The following is a 22483-nucleotide window of genomic DNA, read 5'->3' on the forward strand; positions in this document are numbered from 1 at the left end:
GGGGGGGGGTTGTGTGTAGGGAAGAGTGTGGCAGGGGGAACAGCAGAAGCAAAGCCTGAGGAAGGCAGATTTGGAGGGATGAGCTGCAGGGAATGAAGGCAGTGAGGTTAAAGGGGCCAGGTCATGCCAGCCTTGGGGCCACCGGAAGGGCTCTGAGCTGGGAGACATCGAGGGGTTTGCATGGAAGAGGTCATGGTCCTGGTGCACACACGGGGGGCAGGGTGAGGAGGAGACAGTGGAGTGGCGAAGGCTCCAGGGTGGGGAGAAGTGGTCAGATGCTAGATCTGCTGGCTGGTTGGGTGAGTGCAGAGTGTGAGCCCAACTGCCACAGGGACACGGAAGTACATTCATTTCCTGTGGCTGCAGAAGCAAACACTACAAACCGGTGGCTTCGAATGACAGAAATCTGTTTTCTCCTAGTTCTGGAGACTAGAAGTCTGAAATCAAGGTGTGGTGGGTTGAACTGTGTCCATCCAAATTTCCTGTGTTGACCCGCAGCACCTCATTAGGTGGCCCTCTTTGGAAATGGAGCCTTTTAAAATATTTATTTATTTATTTATTAGAGAGAGTGAAAGCACTAGCAGGGGGAGTGGCAGGCAGAGGGAGAAGTAGGCTCCCTGCTGAGCAAGGAGCCCAATAGAGGACTCCATCCCAGGACCCTGGGATCATGACCTGAGCCAAAGGCAGATGCTGAACCAACTGAGCCAGCCAGGCATCTGGAAATGGGACCTTTAAGGAGGTCATTGGGTGGGTCCTGATCAAATCTGTGCCCTTCAAAGAAGAGATTAGGACACAGACATGCTCAGAGGAAAGAGAGACAGGGGACCCCCATCAGGCCAAGGAGAGGACCCCTGGGAGACGCCACACCTTGATCTCTGAATTCCAGCCTCCAGGACTATGAGAAAATAAATGTCTGTTGAAGCCCCCCAGCCGTGGCTTTGTTATGGTGGCCCATGCAGGCTAACCTGGGCGAATCCGTTCTGTGCCTCCCCGCTTCTGGTGGCACCAGTGACCCTTGGTGCTCTCATCACCCTGTCCCTGCCCCCCACCGCCTGACCATCTTCCCTGTGTATCTGTCTGGGTCTCTTCTCTTTTTATAAGGACGCTGGTCATTGGGTTTAGGATACCCCTCATTCCAGTAAGATCTCATCTTAATTTGACTGCATCTGCAAAGACCTTATTTCTGTATCAGTTCATGGGTGTGGGTAGACGTGAATTTGGGGGCAGTCACTCTTCAACTCAGTACCAGTGTGTTCATCAACATTTCCTTGGAAACCCACTTTATTTATTCATTTTTTTTAAAAGATTTTATTTATTTGTTTGACAGAGAGAGAGAGAGATCACAAGTAGGCAGAGAGGCAGGCAGAGAGAGGGGGAAGCAGGCTCCCCATGGAGCAGAGAGCCCGATGTGGGGCTCGATCCCAGGACCCTGGGATCGTTACCTGAGCCGAAGGCAGAGGCTCAACCCACTGAGCCACCCAGGCCCCCTGGAAACTCACTTTATTTATTTTTTTAAAGATTTTTATTTATTTATTTGACAGACAGAGATCACAAGTAGGCAGAGAGAGAGAGGAGGAAGCAGGCTCCCTGCCGAGCAGAGAGCCCGATGTGGTGCTCCATCCCAGGACCCTGAAACCATGACCTGAGCTGAAGGCAGAGGCTTTAACCCACTGAGCCACCCAGGCACCCCTGGAAACCCACTTTAATCCCATCAGGCTCAACTGCTCAGAATCCTTCCAAAAAACACCCCACTCTGTCCAAGGTGACTGGACCAGGCTTCTCAAAGGGAAAAAGAGCTCTTCCCAAGTCCAGGCAAGAATACATTCAACTGATTCTACCCTTGACTCCCTGTGGTCATAGGAACCCACAGCCTCTCATCGGTGTGATTTGGGTCCCTTCTAGAAGGTCAGGCTATGAGAATAGCTGCCCCAGATCCTCTTGCCAGCAGGGGCTGTGGGGGTGGGGGGATATATGTGTGGGAAGGGCTAGTACAGAATTGTGACACCGCTTATGAAGACACCAGGGGCTGGTGGGTGAGTATACAGTTAGTTCCCCCACAAGTTCCCCGACCTGGGCTGCAGTCGCCTGTGTCCCCGCCACCCCCAGCTGAGACAGCATAGCAATGTGGGAGCGCCTCGAAGACCTGCCTTGCTCAGGGTCAGTGCTCAGAGCTCTGCGGCTCAACCCAGCCACTGTCCTCGGCAGCCTGCATACCCCCAAATTTTGTGGGTCAGATGTTCTCCTACTAGATTGAACTACAGTTGTGTGAGTCTTCCATTGGCAAAGGGAAGCTGTCTCTTATCCTGGTTGTTGTCATTTTCTGCATTTCCCTTCCAGTAATTCTTTTTTAATTTTATTTATTTATTTGACGGACAGAGATCACAAGTAGGCAGAGAGGCAGGCAGAGAGAGAGGAGGAAGCAGGCTCCCCGCTGAGCAGAGAGCCCGATGCGGGGCTCGATCCCAGGTCCCTGAGATCATGGCCTGAGCCGAAGGCAGAGGCTTGTAACCCACTGAGCCACCCAGGCGCCACCCTTCCAGTAATTCTTTCCAGCTCTTCTATGGTGGTTAACAATTTGGTTTCTTAATTGTTTTAACCTCTGTAAGAGAAACACCTGAGTACCACCGTTTATAGAGCTAGATGTAACGTGAACAACCACTTCTAAATTCCCCGGCGGGGGCGGGGAGGGGGTTAGATGCTCAAATGCCAGGTTCTCTCGAAGGCACACGCAGAGATGGGGAGCCGTGTCTTACACCAGCTGGGAGTGGCTTGAAGCCACATGTCGCCCTCTTCTATTAGGGACATAGTAAAATGATTCACGGCAAGGACAGTCCCCTCCCCACACCCCATCCACCTTTTCCAAGGTCTTGTTTGATCCTCTAACCAGTTATCAGGAGGCATAAGGGTCCCCTGTAGCACGCAGGTGCCTGACCCTCTCACCCCTGGCTGGGGGTTGGTCAGTGTAAAGGTGTGTGTGGCAACATTTGCCCCCCATGTTGGTGCTCAAGTCTGAGAAACTTCCCCAATTGACTTGGCTCATGGAAAAGTGGGGCTTCCCAGAGGGGTACGGCTAGGGTGGGGGTGGGGTTCACACCCACCCATGTTCCAGCTTGAGGACTGGGCGCACTGGCTCACTGGGTTGGGTCGTGAGGATGGCAGGAGAGCGCAGGCAATTTAGAAAAAAGCTCCAGATCTCTTATGGCAGAAAGGGAGCTTAGGATGGAAGGCGACTCAAGAGGAGGGCGACTGTAAATGCCGTCCTCGGACCTGGCCCATCCGACGCATCTGGGATCTTGTTAGAAACCCAGATTCCCAGGCCCCACTCCCGACGTCCTGAATGAAAGTATGGGGCGTGGCGAGACCTCTGGTGCCACCCAGGCACATCCAAGTTCAAGTGCGACCAGAGGCGCCCGCCCTTGATGGTGCACCAGCATTCCTGCTGGTCTGTGGGGAGGGGACCCGGGTGGCTGCCCCCCCTCAGCAGGTGTGGATTTGGGTGTGGGCAGGGCGGCAGGATCCACATTTCCAAGTTCACTAAGTGTAGCGGTCCTCTGGGCTCTGATCCTTCGCCAAAGCTGCAGGTTGCAGGTTGCAGGTTGAGTCATGGGGCGGGGGGACCTGGACCCACCTCCAAGAGACAACCCTCCCCCACCCCCCCGCCCCTGGCTCCGAGTCTGCTCAGTCGGTCATGCAGCCTGAGCAGAGGTTTAAGGAGTGCTGGTCCCAACGACCCACCCAACGCCCCAGACAGCAGCTCCATCCACGCTTGCCTGAGAACACAGCAAGGGCACCGGTTGTGCAAGGCCCAAAGCCCGAAGCCCCGTGCCCAGAAAAGAAAGAGACTCCGGGCCCCCTGGCATCTGCTCGGCTATTCTGAGAGCACACAAGCTTTATTCAGCACTAATGGCAGTGTTTCATGAGAATGAGCAGCACGACAGCGGGAATGCTCTTGTCTGCACAAAGTCCGAGAGCAAAGATTACGGCAACAGAGCTTCGCCCCCACGGCCCTGCCCCCTCCCGTCCCAACAGGCCCCCAACTTGGCTCCCCAGGCTCCTGCGCAGTTGTGCCAGGCGGGGGTCAGGGGGGCTCACTGTGGTCTCTCTCCGCAGGCACCTGGATCCGCTGTCTCCCCCAACTCTAGGCTCCCCCAAGGGATCCCTCCAGACCTGCCTCCTCCTCCCCCAGGCCATGCAGAGGGCCAAGGATGCCATCCCCCACAGTGACCCCATGTCCCCGCTGGCTGGCTTCTCTTTTCCCTCCATGGAAGTTAACAGACTCAGGAACAAAAGGTGCTGTTTTTATAAAGCCCTCCGCACTCACAAAGCGTTAGCCCCCACCCCACCCCCAGCAAACAGGCAGGAAACGGAGTGTCCTTAGAGTGGGCCCCAGGAGCCACGGGGACCAGTGCACGAAGGGAAGGGCCGGGCCCGGAAGCGGCGCGTGGCCAAGTGCATTAAGTCCGATGTCATTTTGGTCCGATTTCAGGACATAGCAACCAACCTCACTGATACAGAGGACCCCGTCGGAGATGCCTATGTGACATGTGTGACGTGTGTATCTGTGTGTGTGTATGAGTGTGCGCACGCATGCGCTTGTTTCTGTGTGTATAACCTTTTTGTGTTGTAGCCTCAACCCTTGGTGACCTTCCTTCCAGTTCTCTGACCTGGGCAGGGCCACCCCGGGGAGGAAGCTCAGACCCCAGACGGACAGCAGAAGGGCCAACGTGGGGGGAGGAATGGGTGAGGGGCAGCCAGGCACCCTTGGGAGAGGGGAGGGACCCCACTGCACATCGGGGCCCCACCTGGGGCTCTTCAAAGGCAAGGGGTTAGGAAGGGCAGACGGAGAGGGGCTCACAGCAGAGGCCGGACTGTACAGATGGACGGATGGCAGGGGTGTGGGGCTGCGGGAGGCTCATGGTGGCAGCTGGAGACACAGATGGATGCCAGCGGGAAAGACAGCCCCGCACCCGGAGCCCCGCCTGCTCGGCAGCGCGCACCGCCCTGTCCGCAGAGCCCCGCTGGCTGGCGGTAGTTAAAGCCGCGACGGGACCGGGGGGCGCTCACACGGTGTACGTTTTGACGGATTTGTAGAGGGGCGGCAGCAGCCCGTGGTTCTCGCGGACAACTTCCAGGTACTCCGAGGGAGTCTCCAGCAAGAAGGGCCCGCAGCACATCTGGCAGCAGCAGCGGACCCCAGCGGGAGGCTCCGGGTTCTTGTCAGACATGGGGGAAAAGTCAAAATCAGCCACCTATGGTGAACAAAACCCCACGGGTCAATCACCCGCCTGCCAGTGCTCTGACCTGGGCCTTACGAGCTCAGCTGCCTGGAGGCTCGCGGTGCTGCCCTGTGCCCTTGGCTTCTCTGCTCCTGGCGCCTCCCTCCTCCAGTGCCCTCCCCGGGGCCCAGCTGCTGGCAAGGGCTGAGCACAGCGGTCAGTCAGATGGGAAGGGCCCAACTCAGCGTGGTCTATGAATGTCTCGGGCACATCATGCCCAGCCCTGGGACCTCGCTGTGACGTCCATGCCCCCTTCTCTGGTCAGGGCCCAATGGTCCAGCCCCCCTCCCCCTCGTGAGCACCCACCTCTACCATGTCCTTCTGGTGAGCGGCATTCCGTAGGGTCATGTACATGATGAAGGCAAGCATCATGGTGATCAGCGTGGCACACGGGAAGGCAAAGACGGCCGGCTGGATGCCTGGGAGTGCGACACGGTGAAGTCATGGGTCTGGGGAGTTGGCGGGGAAGGCCAGCTCTCAGACCGCAGTGGGGGACAGACCAGTCAAACCCCACCAGAGCTATTTTTAACTTAGGCATGTGGATCCCAACTAGGCCAATCCCCAATGGGCCAATCTAGGGAGTCTACAAAAACCAAGGAGGGGTGCGTTAGGGTTTAAAAATATGGCTACGTGTTACTGGATGGTCACTTTCAAGAGGGGCAGCTAAGTCCCCACCCCCTGAGAGTGGACCAGACTTAATGACTTGCCCTCATGAATAGCACAGGACGGGAGCCATGACCCGGCCATCCAAGAGTCACAGTCGCCTCGCCACCCTCACTCGGGCAACTCGCCTTGGAGACGGGAAGGCGTGTTGTGAGGACACACCGGAGCCTTGTGACCTGCTGTGGCTGTCTGCCCTCCGCCAGCTCTAGGCTTCACTCCTTGACCCCCTGAGTCAGGAAGGTGCCTGGGGAAACAGGGAGACCCCAGGGTCTGCAGTAAGGCGGTCCTGGGTTCGAATCCCGGCTCTGACCAGACTCCCCGATGGCTAATGCTGACCCACGAGGCTGCCTCAGGGCTGCCACGAGGGGAGGGGTGTGAGTGTGCCAGGGGCATGGCAGGTGATCGGCAAATGCTTGGTTGGTGTTTGGTTGGCCCTGCTGTGGATGCCGCAGTGTGCCAGGAGGCTCTGCTTCCCAGGAAAAGGCAGCGCAGGTGACCTGGAAAGCTGTCTCCTCTGCAGGATTTGGGGGGCTCTGGGGCACTCAGCGCCCAGGAGGGGCTGGGGGAGGCAAGGCCCCAGACCCTCAGGGAGGTCCACAAGGCCAGCCGGGGCTCAGAATGGAGCACGGTGTCTGCCCAATGGCTCAGACAGGGACTGGGGAGACCGGAGGGGACAGTGGTGCACTTGTGGGTCCAATCCGGGCGACGGGGGCGGCTGGCGAGGTTGCCGTGTGCACCCTAAGGGCTGTGACCTGGCTGGGCCCCTGAAACACCATCCCTTAAGGTTCTGGGATCCCACTTTCTCCTCTATGGAAGGAAGTGCTTTTCTAGGGTCACAGAAGAGCTCCCACCCCTGGAAAAGAAGGGTAGAACTTGAGCCAACATCAGCTAATCCGGTGACTAGCCAGGGGCCGGGCCTGACGGAGACTCGGGGAAGGACATTCCGGGGGAGGTGGCCAGGGGTCCTGACAGATGACAGGGACCCCACTTCACCGCTGAGCGGCAGCCACTCCCTGGGGGCTGGTTTTAGTGGTGACAACAGTGCCAGGATCAGGGTGATGGCGGAGGAGGGAGGCTTGTGACCACGGGGGAGTGCTTCTGATGGGGACACCGGGGACCGTGATAGTGGCAGCAAGCAAGAGTTAAAGCTGTTGGCTGCTGGGCAACATGGGATCGAGGACCTGGGTGCAGATGGCCGTGGCGGGGCTGGTGGGAGGAGTGGGGATGGTGGTGTCTCCCGGGTCTGGAAGGTGCCAGAAAGGCCATCGGGAGTGTGTGTGGTAATGGCAGCAGAGCTGTGTGGTCACGCTGGGTGTTGGTATGGGCCATGGGGCTGGTGTTGGTAGAACCAAGGGGTATTAGGCTGGCCGGTGACGGCACGGGTGGGCTGGGGGAGGTCTGGGCATAGAGTCAATGGTGTTTGGTTGGGCCAGTAGGTTTGGTGAGGATTCTCGCGTTGGGGGGCTGGCTCGCATGTTGGTGGTGGTGGCCGGGAAGGTCACTTACTGGAGGGCCACACCTGGATCCTATGGTACTGGTGTGTCTTGCTGATGACGTTCTCAGCCCGGATGCTGAAGCAGTAGTCTCCGGGGTCCCTGAAGGTGTGGGTCAAGTTGTAGGCCGTGCTGGCCACCGACACAGGGTGGCATTCCCCTTCCTCCAGCGGCAGGCACTCAGGCTTGAGACGCCAGCACACAGTCAGAGGGGGGCTGCAGGGAAATGGGGGTGGGTTCTCAGCAATGGCTCAGCAAGCAATGTGAGCACAGACCAAGGCTGAGAAAGGCCAGACAGCCGTGAACTTCAGTGTCCTTTTCAGGACAAAACACTTAGCTGTCCTGGCCTCTGCTTCACCCCTTCCAGACCCAGAGAACACAATGGTAAATAAAAGACGCCCCCCCGCCCCCAGACCCCAAGGGAGTGCCAGGCTAGTAAGGCAAACAGAGATAGGCACAGAGTGCTGGACGAGGCAGGATGATTGCTCCAGGGACCCACAGGGTGTGCTGTGGAGGCACAGGGGACAGGTGGGCACATTCTGGATGGGGAAGTCAGGAAAGGCTTCCTGGAGGAGGTGGCATTTGAATAGGATCTGAAAGGGTCATCTAACTGCCACAGCCCAGGCTCAGGAGCTGGAAAGCATAGGTCCATCTCAGGAATGTGGAGCAGGCCACCCAGGCCCAAGTAAAACACACCCCTGCCACCTCAGCCATTGGATCTGCCAAGCCCAAAGGGCTTCCCACCCCACTCTTCAAGTCCCAAGCACCTGCCCGCAAAGCTCCCCACAAGCTTTAGAAACCTCCCCCAGCCCCACGGCTCGTCTTTCTCTTTTCTTGGCTGTGTTGTTTGCTCCCCATCAAGCCTTGCTTCTCTCTCATGGCCCTGAGTTGAGAGTAGGGCTGGTGCCCCCAGCCAGAGTTCCTGGAGGGCTGAGCCCTGACCACTGACCTCTGAGGCTCCACCCACCCTCGTTCAAAGAACGCGCCCGACTTCTACATCCTCAGCTGAATGCTGTTCTTGCCAAGAGCTGGGCTGGCTCCCAGCCGAGGTGACTTTCTGGGGGCTGGAGGCAGGCCTGAGCCACACGCAGAGAGGGCTTTTCACCTGGTTCCTCGCCTGATTTGCCTTGATACTGACACTGCAGACAGCTCCAAAGGGCCTGTGCCCTGACCCCTGGATCTCAAGTATGGAGCCACGCCCGCAACTCTCCCAGGGCTGCGGGCAAGATGGCAGAAGCTTCCACTGGCCCCCAAACTCGGGGCCCCCCCAGGGGATGGAGCTCTCAGTCTCATCCACGGAAGAGAGTGTAGGCAGGGCAACAAATCACCTTTGATCGTCTCTGGGGTTCACTCACCTCCCCAGGAAGTTCAAGGTCACTGTCATCTTTTGGAAGGTCTGGATGAGGGTGGGCCCCAAGACCTGGATGCCTCGAAGGGTTTCTGAAAGGCAGAGAGGGCGCCATTAGACCTGGTGGCCGAGGACAGTGGTCTCAGAGCTCCCAGGGCTGTGTGACCACCACCCTGTGAGGGTCTCTGCCGAGGTGAGGGTCGCAGGTCTGTCCAGGGCATGCCCGAGTCCCACTCCGCCACCGCCCCCCACGCCGTCCCCGATAGCAGCAGGTGCTGGAGCTGCTCAGAGTGAGGATGCTGGGGGAAGCTGGCGGGGCTCTGGTAACCAGGACGGAGGGCTAGCTCTGGATCACCCCCACCCGTGCGATGCGGGGAAAACAGCACCCCGTTCACACCCACTGCAGCACAGCTCAGAAAGCGGCCACAGCTGCCCAAGCACCCCTTCTTGCCAAAGTCAGGGAAAGGTGGGTTTGGGCATCTCCTCTCTTCAGGAGGCCAAGGCTGTCGCAGCCCCAACAGGACAGTCCCTAGCAGGACGCCAGTGTGGCCTGAGAACAAAGAGCCATGTGGACCCACTGGCTCACAGCACAGTGTCTGGCCACAGGCTCGGGCTCTGGGAGCAGGCGGGCCTGGGTTCAAATCCAGCTCTGCCCCTTGGTGGCCATGTGACCTCCTCCGTGGCCTCCAGTGCCCCCTCCGAAGTGGGGATAGTGGCCAACTGCTCAGAGGGCTGCCCGGGGAACACGAAGAGAGGACGGGCATCCAAGCTCAGCCCCGCCCTGTGCCCAGCTGGAGTCACTCTGAACTTCATGGGCTCCAATCCCGGAAAGAGTGCTGCCCAGGGCTCCCCAGGGGGCCAGACGCCCCGGAAACGCACCCTGCAGCTTCAGCGAGGCAGAGAAGTCGCCTGTCTTCTGCATGATGCCCTTCCTGGCATTCTGCGTTGCCTGTTCCCACTCAGCCACCACCTTGAGCTTCACAGTGAAGGTTCCGATGATGGAATAGTTGTAATAGACCATAGCGTCTTTAGTCACCATCTGGGTGCTGTAAGGTGACAGGAGGGAGATGACAGAAGTGACTCACATGGCCTCTTAGACTCAGGGGTGTCCGTGGAGTGACAGGCTCGGCTACTTGTGAGCAAACCGGACATCATCACAGCAGCACCCCCCAGAGCCAGCCAGGATGCAAGGTCAGCCATGCTTGGGTGAAGTGGCTGCTGGTCATCTTTGTGCTTTTAAGTGACAGGTGGGAGACCTCCCAGCAACAAGGGCCTGTCACCTGCTAGGAAGTGCTCTGCCCCGTTCCACCAGAAATCTAAAAGAGCCCCTGCATTAGAGACAAGGACAATCCTGGGAGGGAAAAAGATATACACTTTGGAGTTAGGACATACTTGGCTTTGAATCTCAGTTTTAGATTTCCTGTCTGTAAAACTCTCAGTCTTACTTTTCTCATCTGTAACACAAAATCATATCTCCATCATAGGTTACGATGTGACATGTAAAGTGTATAATATCATGCTTTTTCCTGCAATTACTTCAAAAGGAAATCTAATAATAAAGAAAATCTTTGTTGATTTCTCAATGCTCTTTATATATGAAGTTTAGCCCATTAAATATCTTCTAAATATTTTCTAAACCCAGTTTAACTTTCGCCTTGTGGTTTGATTTACTTCTTTCATACTCAGATTTTAAATCTAGTGAGCCAAATCTAGCATTTTCTTTTCCTTCCTCGTTTCTGCCTCTGTTTCTCTATTCTTAGAAATGCTTTCCCCACTGCCAAATTATCCAACTGCAGGGGATTGTTTACATTTCCATCTAGTCCTGGTTCCTTATATTTGATTTTTCAGTCTATCTGGAATTGCTTTTGTTAAGGATAAGATTGTTTTTCTTCTAAATAGTTAACCAACTGCCTGAGTGCCATTTATTAAATAATCTATCTTTACTCACTGGCTAGAAAATACCACTGTTACCATATAATAGATGTGTGTATAAACTCACCTTTCTGGTCTGTTCTGTTGAGCAGCCTTTGGTTGCTGCAAATTATTTGTGACTTTTTTTTAAATTTTACTTTTAAGTAACCTCTACACCTAATATGGAGCTCAAACTCACAACCCAGAGATCAAGAGTTGCAAGCTCTACTGATAGAGCCAGCCAGGTGCCCCTATTTGTAGCTTTGAAAATACATTTATGTATGCATTTCTACTTCTCCCCATCCTCCCTCATCAGCTTTATGCTTTTCTTTTCTTTTCTTTTTTAAGATTTTATTTATTTTTTTGACAGAGAGAGATCACAAGTAGGCAGAGAGAGAGAGAGTGGGAAGCAGGCTTCCTGGTGAGCAGAGAACTCCAAGCGGGGCTTGATCCCAAGACCCTGAGACCATGACCTGAGCCAAAGGCAGGGGCTTAACCCACTGAGCCACCCAGGCGCCCTGATCATTCTGCTTTTCTGATCTTTTTTCCTTCTGACAATATTGAGGCATTCTCTCTTCATTTTTTTTTAAGGTTCTAGGTACAATCTGGAGTTTTATTTACATAAACCCTAACATTTTGGGCTAAGTTTATTCTTAGTTTTCCTGTTTTATAACTATTGTAAAAGTTCTTTTCCTATTGCCATCATATGGAAAGGCTATGAATCTTTGTTTTCTAACCAGCCATATCATGAAAATCTCTTTTTAGTTCTCAGATTTCTCAGTTGAGTCTCTGGTGTTTCCCAGATCATCTATGTGTGTGATGATTTTTATCTCCTCCCTTACAGCATTTGTATTTCTTTTTCTTGTCTTGTTTCATTGGCTAGTCAAAGAATGTCCCATTATAGTAAAAATAGTGAATAAAGTATTTAATGTGAAAAGAAATGCTCCTAGTTAGTATAGAGCCTGTCCCCTGGTTTGTGACAGATGTTCCAGATGTTCTTTAGGTTATGAAACCACATGTATGTTTATAATGACATATATTTTTATACATGTCTATATGTATATATACACTCATGCATACGTATATGGGTGTATATATGTGCATACTTAAACACCAAATTTAGATGAACTGTAGAATCTTTGTCACATTCCACAATTATACTAAATGGAGTATTTATTGGACTTTCATCAAGCTTATGGGATAACTAGAGGGAAATGGACATCTTTGCAAGATTAAGTTTCCATCCTGGACATGGTGTACATAACACATCTACTCAAATTGTTAAGACCTCTTAGTCAGGGTGCCTGCATGGTTCAGTCAGTTAAGTGTCTGCCTTCAGCTCAGGTTATGAGCTCAAGGTCCTGGGACTGACCACGTGTTACATCCAGCTCTCTGCTCAACAGAGTCTGCTTCTCCCTCTTACTCTCACTCTGGGGTCTGCCCCCCAAATAAATAAATAAAATCTTTAAAAAATCTTGGATACATCTTAGTAGCTCCAGTTTTCTTCACACAGGGTCTTGTCCATTTCCAGTAAGTGTGATCCTATGTTTATGTACTATTTTTGCTATAATTAGGAGTCCCCACTTTGTTTTCTAAGTTATTACTGTACGTAAGAAAGCATGTTGAGCCTGTCAAGTCCCATGGGGGTGCGGAGTGATGCACGAGGATTACTAAGCCTTCCATGAACTTGAAAGATTGGTCTGTGTTTCTCTGCAAACCTGAGAAGTGTCTTAAGGAAGCCAACGGAAATTGGCTGGAGGAAGTTGGCTTCCACCAATGGAAGGTGGAAACATATGGGATATAGTAGGAAGGACCATCAGCCAGGGACTCGAGGGGACCGAAATGGACTGAGGGGTCTCAGCAGAGCACTACCCTCAGAGGAGATCAGAGTGTCTGTGGGCTGCCTGGGCTCTGTCCCTGAGACCCACTCCCTGACCTGCCTCTTCCAGCCAGACTTGTACGGAGAGGAGAAGTCAGGAGAAACGAAGCCAGAACACCAGAGTTCTGCCACATGTGTATAATTGCAGGTTCCATCAGCCAAATAGGTCCTTCCAGAGTCAAATGGAGAAAAAGCCTACTTTGATCTTTCTTAAAGGGATGTTTGGAGCACCAGTGACCTCCCCTACCAGGTTATAGGCACCTGGGAGGCAGGTCTTGTGACCGGCTCATGCTGGTCCCTACCCCATGCTTGACACAGAGCAGGTGTGGAAGGAATGTCTGGAGTGAGAAGGAGTGAAGAGGTAAGGGTGGGAAAGTACAGAGCACTTCACGTGGGACTGTGGGGCCACCAACCGCAGGCCAAGGCTTTGGGACATCAGTGGGGAAGCACATACCCGTCTCCGAAGTCCCAGTTGTAGAGAAATGAGGCCGTCTTGAAGAAGTTGCTCGGGTCATGGAGAAGGAAGGAAACTTTAAGGACTGTCTTGGTGAGGTAAGAGCTGGGCCAGGGCAGGGAGGTGTTCTGGGTGACAACGAGGTTCCCCACAAGGAGCTCTGGGAGAGAGATCATAAGCAGGTGAGTCCCCCAAGGGGGCGGGAAGGCGGGGCCAAGGGATGACCTCACAGGCCAGCTGGCAGGACAGCCTGTCCCCACTGGGACCTTCTGGCTGTCAGAGCTGAGTGGAGGCAGGAGGGGACCCTGCAGGTCACTGAACACAGAGATGCACAGCCCCCGCATCTTTACCCTGCTGCTTGGGACCCTGGGACACTGGTTAAGACTCACAGCACACGCCACACGCACTGCCTTGCTCCTACGCCACTTTCACCAGGATCCCGAACTTTCTGGCATAAAAGATGCCCAGGACCAGGAGAAAACGCATAGGCTTTGAAAGAAATTCTCAAGAGAGATTTCAGATTATTAGATGCATCTAGAAAAAAATTAGCACTTCTACTGATCACACCCAATGTGCTGAACTGGGTAAGGATCACAGTTCTGTGTCTCCTTTTCTACCAAAAAAAAAAAAAAAAGAAAATTAAGAGCTGATTTTTTTTCACCCCAAATGCAGAAAGTACGGTGTGCTCAATAATGCTCATTTGGGAAAATGCTGAAATGTAGGATGAAAAGAAACCGCCAGTCATTCAAACACAACTTTTGTTGATGTTTGAAGAACTGCAAAACATTTGTGTGTACATATTTAATAAAGATGCACATTACATATACATATATATGTTAAACACAGTTAAGCAAATTGGTTATAGAAGTTTGTGTTTTGCTTTTTAAAATTTTATAAGCAGGAACATTCCCTCGGGACACTACAAAGTCTTTGTAAATGTCATTGTTATTCATCATACAAATTATATCCACATACTTAACCAGTCCCTTTATGGTTGCAAACTTAGCTCGGCTAATATTTTCTTCTGTTGTTACAAACACCACTTCAATGAACATATTTGCGCATAAAACATTACCCAAATGGAAATGTACTTCCTGAAGACAAATTCTTTGACAGATTGTAAACTCGGAGAGAGGGGGGGACTTCCTGGAAGGAGAGAGGAGTGTTAGGGCGGGAGGCTGGAGGGGCGAGAATGAACAGACCAGAGACTGAAATAGTGCATAACCATTGAAATGTATGGATCAGCTGCCAGCCCCAGTAGCAACACGTGCTTTAAGCGTCCATTCCAACACAGATAATGGAGAAGGGACCATGAGTCCGATTCCTGTTCATACCATCGCTAACCAGACTGGATGGTTTTTTCTTTTTTTTTTTTTAATATTTTATTTATTTATTTGACAGAGATCACAAGTAGACAGAGAGGCAGGCAGAGAGAGAGAGAGAGAGAGACGGGGAAGCAGGCTCCCTGCTGAGCAGAGAGCCCGATGCGGGACTCGATCCCAGGACCCTGAGATCATGACTTGAGCCAAAGGCAGCAGCTTAACCCACTGAGCCACCCAGGCGCCCCATGGATGGTTTTTTTCTGCAGCAGGAGTTTGGAGGCCAATTAGCAAACCAGAAAGTTCCTCACCTGTGATGGGGAGGACAAGGAGGCTCCTGGCCACAGGCGGGCATGTCCAGCAGTTGGCAGTGGTGACCCAGACGGAGACCGGGAAGTCCCCGGGCACGGTCCCCACAGCACGGATGGTGGAGCTGAAAGCCTCATCGGTCTTCCCTGTGAGCAGCAGTGGGGTATGGATCCAGTGGAAGTGGTAGAGGCGGGTGTTGGTGGGCAGGACCAGGCTGCCATTGTCGCTGGCCACCAGGCTAGCTGTGATCGTCACCTCTGCCCCCGTGGTGGCAGGGCCATCGGTGGTGAGGTGCAGCTCATACAGCCCTAGAAGTCCAGAGACAAAGACTGTGTTTCAGGACAGGTGTGGCAAGGAACCCACCGTCACCCTCTGGGCTGGCTTCTCTTATTTATTTTTTTATTTTTTAAGATTTTATTTATTTATTTGACAGACAGAGATCACAAGTAGGCAGAGAGTGAGAGGGGGAAGCAGGCTCACCGCTGAGCAGGGAGCCCGATGTGGGACTCCATCCCAGGACCCTGGGATCATGACCTGAGCCGAAGGCAGAGGCTTTAACCCACTGAGCCCCTCTCTTATTGTTTTATAAGTGGAGAAATTGAGGCTCAGCCCGCACAAGTGACTTGCCTAAGGGTCATGTGGCTAGTTCAGTGTTAGCTGGGATTCCAACCCCGGGCCCAGGTGAGTCTAGAGTCCAGAGATTTTCTTTTTAAGCCAGCCAAGCAGGGCCCTCCAGAGCCCAGGCCTGACCTGGCCAGACTTATTTCTTAGCTATGAAAATGACTGCCAGTGTATGTCATAGGAGGGACCCCCTTGGGTACTGCCAAAAAAAAAAAAAAAAAAAAAAAAAAAAAAAAAAAGCCCTCTATTACCCACTCCTTTGGACTAGTATTTCCATGTCAAACAAAATTTCCGATCTGAAATCGCAAAGTCTGGAGCCTCTTAGAGGCCAAAAGCCTAGACAGTGATAGAGCAACCCTGGGACAAAGTCTACTGTGATTCAAGCCAACCCTTCTTCTTCTTCTTCTTTTTTAAAAGATTTTATTTATTTATTTGACAGACAGATCACAAGTAGGCAGACAGGCAGGCAGAGAGAGAGAGGGAAGCAGGCTCCCCGCTGAGCAGAGAGCCCGATGAGGGGCTCCATCTCAGAGATCCCAGGACCCTGAGATCATGACCCTGAATGGAAGGCAGAGGTTTAACCCACTGAGCCACCCAGGTTCCCCAACCAAGCCTTCTTCTGAATGTAAAGGAAAACATTCTAGATCTTCACAGCAGCCACTGGCCATGCGAGGCTGCGTAGGTTTCAGTTACAAAGAAACAAAATTTAGAACCCACTTTCTTAGCCACAGTAGCTGCATTTTTTTTTTAAAGATTTTATTTGTTTGAGAGAGAGAGAGAGTGCGCTGGCTAGAGCATGGGCGGGCAGGGGCACAGGGAGAGGGGGAACCTGACTTCCCACAAAGCAGGGAGCCCAACTCCATCCCAGGACCGGGGATCATGACCTGAACTGAAGGCAGACACTTAACAGACTGAGCCACCCAGGTCACCACTGTCCCCGCCCCCCCCACCGCCAGTCCCCTCTGTAGCTGTATTTCAAGTACTCAATAGTAAAGATACGGAATATCTTCATTGTCAGTGGACCCCAATGCTCACTGCTCTTAAATGACCTCTGGGTTTCCCGCTGGGGCCAACGCTGCACCTGCAGCTGCTCCACTCCTCAGGGAACTTGAACTAAAACATGAGGGATGCGGCTCTTACTGGGAACCTGGGAATCAGGTCTTGAGGGATCCTAACAGAGAACAGGGCCTTGAGCATATGGGCTGGAGGTCGGGTCATGGCCCTTTATGAATACCAACCCCTCCCAACTGACTACCGCATGGAAAGTAAAACTAATTGTAACCCGAAAATAGAGAAAATAGAAAATTAAAACTTAAACAATTCTATTAAAAATAATCAGTAACAACTCAGTTACTGGGTTGTGTGCACAGTTACTCTATGTGCACATTTCTTTCTTGAAAAAAAAATCGTGCTCATAATTTGGAATTCTGTATTCTATCATTGTTGTTTTCAATTCCATATCGCGGGTCTTTTCCTAAGTCATTATTCTTCAACTGCTTCACGTTGTGTATAACATTTTATTATCTAAACAAAGTAAGATTTATAAAATAAGCTTTCTTTCATCCATGAAAGTAATACATACATCTGTGTAAAGAATATTAGAAGGGGCGCCCAGGTGGCTCAGTGGGTTAAGCCACTGCCTTCAGCTTGGGTCATGATCTCAGTATCCTGGGATCGAGCCCCAGGCTCTTTGCTCAGCAGGGAGCCTGATTCTCTCTCTGCCTGCCTTTCTGCCTACTTGTGATCTTTCTCTGTCAAATAAATAAATAAAGTCTTTAAAAAAAAAAGAATATTAGAAATGTCCCATTATCCTACTTCCACAAAACAGGTGCAACCATACTCCTGTCCTCATATCTCTTTTTCATGCATAGAAGTTTTCAATGTGACATAATCCCACTCTGCACACAGTTTTGAATTATTTTATTTTCATAGGACAACACATCTAAAGCATGTCCGAGGTCACACTAATGTGAATTTCACTCTGGGTATGATAAGCCCTTGAGCAGGAATATCTTTTTTTTTTCCTCTCATTTTTTTTTTTAAAGATTTTGGTTTTCAGCCATCTCTACATCCAACACAGGCTCAAACTCACTACCCTGACATCAAGAGTCGTATGCTGTACTGACTGAGCCAGCCAGGCACCACAAGCAGGTAGATTTTTTTTTTTAAAGATTTTATTTATTTATTTGACAGATCACAAGTAGGCAGAGAGGCAGGCAGAGAGAGGAAAGGAAGCAGGCTCCCTGCTGAGCAGAGAGCCCGATACGGGGCTCTATCCCAGGACCCTGGGACCATGACCTGAGCCGAAAGCAGAGGCTTTAACCCACTGAGCCACCCAGGTGCCCCCCACGCAGGTAGATCTTGATTCCCAGAACCCCCTCACTCTTGCCAGTCACACTCGTGTACATCTTGGTGACGATTTGGTTATAATTTGTAAATTTCCTCTTCAGGTGAGGTTTCTGAAGGGCGGCAGGTTCGAGAGTGTCCAGCCTGTACGAACATACACCTCACCAGAAGAGGGGACACAGATGGAAGGCTGGGGGGGCCCAAGCCCCTCTCCGCTCATTTCCCTCACTCCCACCTACCTTCCTGGCCACTCGCACCTGCTCTCCTAGTTTCGGATGCCTCCTAAATGCTGGCGGAACCAAGTAACCTAGACCTACTTTCATTTTTTTTTTTTTTTTTAAGATTTATTTATTTGACAGAGAGATCACAAGTAGGCAGAGAGGCAGGCAGAGAGAGAGAGAGAGAGAGAGAGAGAGAGAGAGGAGGGGGAAGCAGGCTCCCTGCTGAGCAAAGAGCCTGATTCGTGGTTCGATCCCAGGACCCTCGGATCATGACCTGAGCCGAAGGCAGAGAGGCTTAACCCACTGAGCCACCCAGGCGCCCCCTAGACCTACTTTCTGGGCTCCAGATCTGCACTGAGCAAAACAGGAGCTGCTAACCACATGTAATTAAGCTTAAATTGATCAAAGTTAATTACTTAAATTGAACCAACAGTGGAAATTCAGTTCTTCAATTGCACTAGCCACAATTTCAAGTGCTTCAGAGCCAGATAGGGTTAGTAACTACCCTTCAGGGCAGATGTAGACTTTTTCCTTCATCACCCCATGTTCTGCTGGACAGTGCTGGTCTAGGGCTCTCCCCTCCCCACACCTACCATTTTCAGCCCTGGCTCTCCACTGGGGCCAGAGCAACAGCTGTCCCATGAATCAATCAATCCCAGGTCCTTTGCCACTACTCCTCCCATCTGAGCATGTTTTTTTCCTCTCCATCATGACTAGCCAGCATTCAGCCATAGTTACTGCTTCATCCTTGGCCCTGGCGCTCGGCCTCCAGTCCTTCCTTCTCTCAGCACCATTCCCCCCCCCCCCAACCCCCACCAGCAAGGAGCTCCCTCCACACCTAATGTGTTCATGGACCGGCCTCAGTGTGGAGTCCAAACTCACATTCCGGCACATCCATGCTGGGGCTGGCCACTTTAACTCTTGCAGCTCTCCCAACTTGTTCGGTCCTTCCTAACCTCAGGACCTTTGTACATGCTGTCCCCACTGCCCCTCTCTACCTACATGTCGATGGATATAACCTCTTCCAGGAAAGCTTCCCTGAACCCCTTTCCTTCTCAGTGCTCTCCAAGCAGCCTGGGCACACAGTGGTCCCAACCTCACATGGGCATGAAGGTTTCTTTGTCTCCCTTGCCACCCTGCAAGCTCCTGGAGGGCAGGGGTCACTGTCATTTCCCCATGCGCCCAGCAAAGTGCTTGACACATAGCACGCATTTAATACTGCTATTGCCCGAGGCTCCTGGAGAGGAGTGTGGCAGAGGGACCAGCCCACCTAGCACTGCCCCAAGAGACTGTTCAGTCAGGTGGTACTGACTGAGCCCCTTGTCCCCCACCCCACAAGTGTTGGGGGAACCCAGAAGTGTAGGACATGCTTCTTGCCCTCAGGGAGCTTACTAGAGACTTGGTAGACTCAGCAAAGCTGGGACAGCAAAGCTGCATCCCCTTCACCCTTAGGCAGTGTTGTCTGTCCCTACTGGGGACTCCTGCTCTAGCCTTTCCCTTTGTCACACATTGCCTGTTCTGAATCCCCTGCCCCAGAGCCGTATGTTGGATTGTGAAGTCGTCTGGACTGGCACTGACAAAGGGACCTGTAGTATCTTAATCCCCAAGAGAGAATTCCAGATGCTATGGCAGAAATTTCTGCAAGAAAATACAGTGCGTATTTTACACTGAGGGACATTGAATCCCCTGAGGGCCCCATGTGACAGCCTGGAGTCACCAAGCAAATCTGTACCCAACCCCCCTCCCCTGGGCTGAGTTCTCCACTCCCTCCCTTTGGCTGTGAGGCAGCACTTGGCCAGGCTTCCCAGAAAGAGGGGCCATTCCCTCCCATTTCCCTTTTGCTCCCTCCAGTCCCCCCAGGCGAGGAGCGTGGGCCAGAGCGAGGCTGGCAGGTGGCAGGGACATTCGGCTGCATGCTAATGGCCATCCAGCATCTGCAGCGGACTGGAGACAGGCCCGTGTCAGCGCTACGCAGATCCGTTGCCAGGGGGATGGACTGGCTGGGAGGAGGGGTAGGGGGGAGGGGCTGTGGCTAGAGTTCCCTTGCTGCAGAGGCTGGCCCAGCTCCTAGGAGCCCTCACACCTGCCCAGACATTGGGAGGCTCAAGGGCACTTTTTTCCAAGCTTTTAGTTTTCAAGCATATGTTTCACAGCCCCTGGTTAATGCCACTCCTTTCTTCCTTGGGGCTCTAAGAAGTGCCCACGGCATCCAAGCTGAAATGGACCATGAAGGCTTTGCCACTTGTGGCTAAAGGAACCAAGCCCAGATCCTGTTGCCCTACCCATCCAAACCTATCTTTCCAGGTTTGGGAGCCCAGGTGACATGGCCTTGGAGTACAGAGCAGCAGCTAAGGGAGGGGCGTACGGGGCTCCATGGGGGCACTGAGTGACCCAGAGCTGAAAGGGCCAAAGCAAAAGGTGAAGTGGCAATTGCCACGAAGCCTGACCCACAGGAGCCACACTCACTCACTAACAGGTGTTGTAGGCTTTCCCTTGGAGCACACCTTCCCACACATGTGGGACCCTGAACATTCTAGAAAATGGTCACATCGGCTCTTTCACACTGCACATGTGCATAGCCCCAAACACCTCCCAAGGGACCTTGGAAGTCTGAACAACATAATCTGGAATTACTGAATGGTCCAGTCCTTGGACTCTGACTTTGACTTCTAGTGTGGGAAGTGTCCAGTGCAGGCTGACCCAGACCCCAGGAAGACTGGAAAGGGCTTCCAAGTCTCTGTTTTGAACCTGTGTGTGAGGGAGAAGGTACGCTCCCCAGCCTCGTTCCCGGCTTATTTTCATCATATCATGAATAGGCCAGGCTGGGAACTACACATGACTTCCAAAGAATTAATGTACTTTTTTTTTTTTTCTGGTTTTCAGTTCAGGCCATGGTGATCATTTATTCCCAGATACATGTAAACCCAATAGACAAGAGACCCCCATCTCTACATGAAAATTCCAGGAGGGAAGCAGGTAATCCTGACCAAGCACAATTCCCACAAAATTCTCCTAATTCGTCCCTAAAATGCAGGTTTTTATTTTTACCTCTTCCATTGTCTTACACGATTTGGCATTAGATCGCTTCCTCTTTCTACCATTCTTGGGGGGGGGGGCGCTGGGGAAGGGACATAATGGAAAATGTTGTCAATTTAACCCGCGCACGTCACCAGAGCTGCCCACCTCCCACCTGTCCCCCAACTACTCTCCAATCCGGATCCTTTTGTTGTCGCCAAAATGTGGCAGAAGGGTTGGTGCTGGCCTTTCCGCGGTGGGGAAGTAGAGCGCATAGAAGCGCGGCCCGGTGGAGCGGGGGGCGGGGGGGGGGGCACCCAGCAGAACCTGTCAGCTCGGGGTCCATTTTGGAAACCATTCCAAAGACGAAATGGCAGCCTCCCTGAAGCCAACACAGGGTGGAAAACCTCTCCAGATAAGATGACATTTAAAGGCAAAGACGCTGCTCGGCGGACAACCTGTCCACGTTCCCTGGGGGGCTGTGATGACGGGTCCCGCACATTCCCGGTCTCCCCGCATCATCCTCCCAGCCCCACCTCCCAGCGGCTGCGAGGCCCCCCCCTGGGCACCCGCATGGGTGCACCGGCCACCGCGCGCGGTTCCCAGGACAGGGCCGATCTGGAGGTGGCAGCAGGAACCGAGGAGCGCGGGAGACCCCTCGAGTGCGGGGCCGACTTCTGGGGAGAAGGATGGAGGGAGAGACGAGAGGGCTTCGAGGGGCAGGCTGGCCACGCTCCCCTCGGCTGCGCGCTGCAGAGGCTGCCCGGGAGGAGGGAGATGCGCTCCGGGCGCACGGCTGGACCGCCCCGAGGCCCCGGGCGCGCTGCGGCTGCCGCGGGGCGGCCGGCCGGCCCGCGCAGCGCCTTACCTGCGGCCACCCTAGCCGGGGCCAAGGGCAGGAGGCAGGCGAGCCAAAGGACGCGGCTGAGGATCGGCCAGAAGGCCGGGGCCATGGCTGCGCCGGCAGCGGCAGGAGCGCGGAGGGGACGCGGCTGACTCGGAGGCTGCGACCGCTCCTCCGGGCGCGCGGCGCGGGCTATGCGGGGAGGTGCGGGAGCGGCGCTCGCTCGTCCTCGCCTCGCGACGCTGTGTCGCTGCGCGCCGCCGCCGCCCACAGCCCGCCGCGCCGACCCCGGCCCGCGTCAGCCGCGCCACGCCGCGCCCCCTCCCCGCGCCCCTCCCTCCCCTCGCTGTGCCCCTCCTTTCCCCACGAACCCCCGCCTTCCCGAGCGCGCGCCGCCTCCCGCGCCCCCTCCCCTCCTCTCTTCTCTCCTCCCTTTGCCCCTCTTCTCCCCACCATCCTCCCCTCCCCGGGTCTGCGCTCCTCCTGTCTGCGCCGCCTCCCCGCGTCCGCGCCCGCAGCCTCTGACTCAGCGTCCCCAGAGGCGCGCGCCCCGCTGCAAAGCCGTGCGCAGGCCCCTTTGGGTTCTTCTCCAGTTGCCATATCTCCTCTTGACGCACACGATTTGGAGAGCGACTCATTCCCGCGGAGCCCCCACTGCGTGCGAGGCGCTGGGCAGAGGGACTGCAAGCACCCCATATCCCTCCTGGGGAGGGAGTCAAGCACCTCCGCCGAGTCTCAGGTCATTCCTCAGTTTACCCTCTCTGTCCCTGCTGTCAAACTGCTC

General features: G+C 53.6%; 1 protein-coding gene across 2 annotated transcripts; it reads right to left on the bottom strand.

Moving 5' to 3' along the window:
- Positions 1–3860: 3860 nt before the first annotated feature.
- Positions 3861–21997, bottom strand: TMEM130 (transmembrane protein 130). 2 transcript variants are annotated; one of them, XM_059414413.1, is made up of 8 exons: positions 21724–21997; positions 14655–14960; positions 13025–13184; positions 9660–9826; positions 8788–8872; positions 7446–7648; positions 5583–5695; positions 3861–5213 (listed from the first exon to the last, which is right to left on the bottom strand). In XM_059414413.1, exons 1-8 carry the CDS (start codon positions 21806–21808, stop codon positions 5061–5063), a joined length of 1272 nt encoding a protein of 423 aa, XP_059270396.1. In that variant the 5' UTR covers positions 21809–21997; the 3' UTR covers positions 3861–5060. The 2 variants fall into 2 exon arrangements, with proteins under 2 accessions (XP_059270396.1, XP_059270395.1); XM_059414412.1 differs by having other exon boundaries at positions 3861–5249.
- Between the last annotated feature and the right edge of the window lie 486 nt (positions 21998–22483).

This window comes from Mustela nigripes, chromosome 11 (genome assembly GCF_022355385.1).
Source record: "Mustela nigripes isolate SB6536 chromosome 11, MUSNIG.SB6536, whole genome shotgun sequence".
Classification (NCBI taxonomy): Eukaryota; Metazoa; Chordata; class Mammalia; order Carnivora; family Mustelidae; genus Mustela; species Mustela nigripes.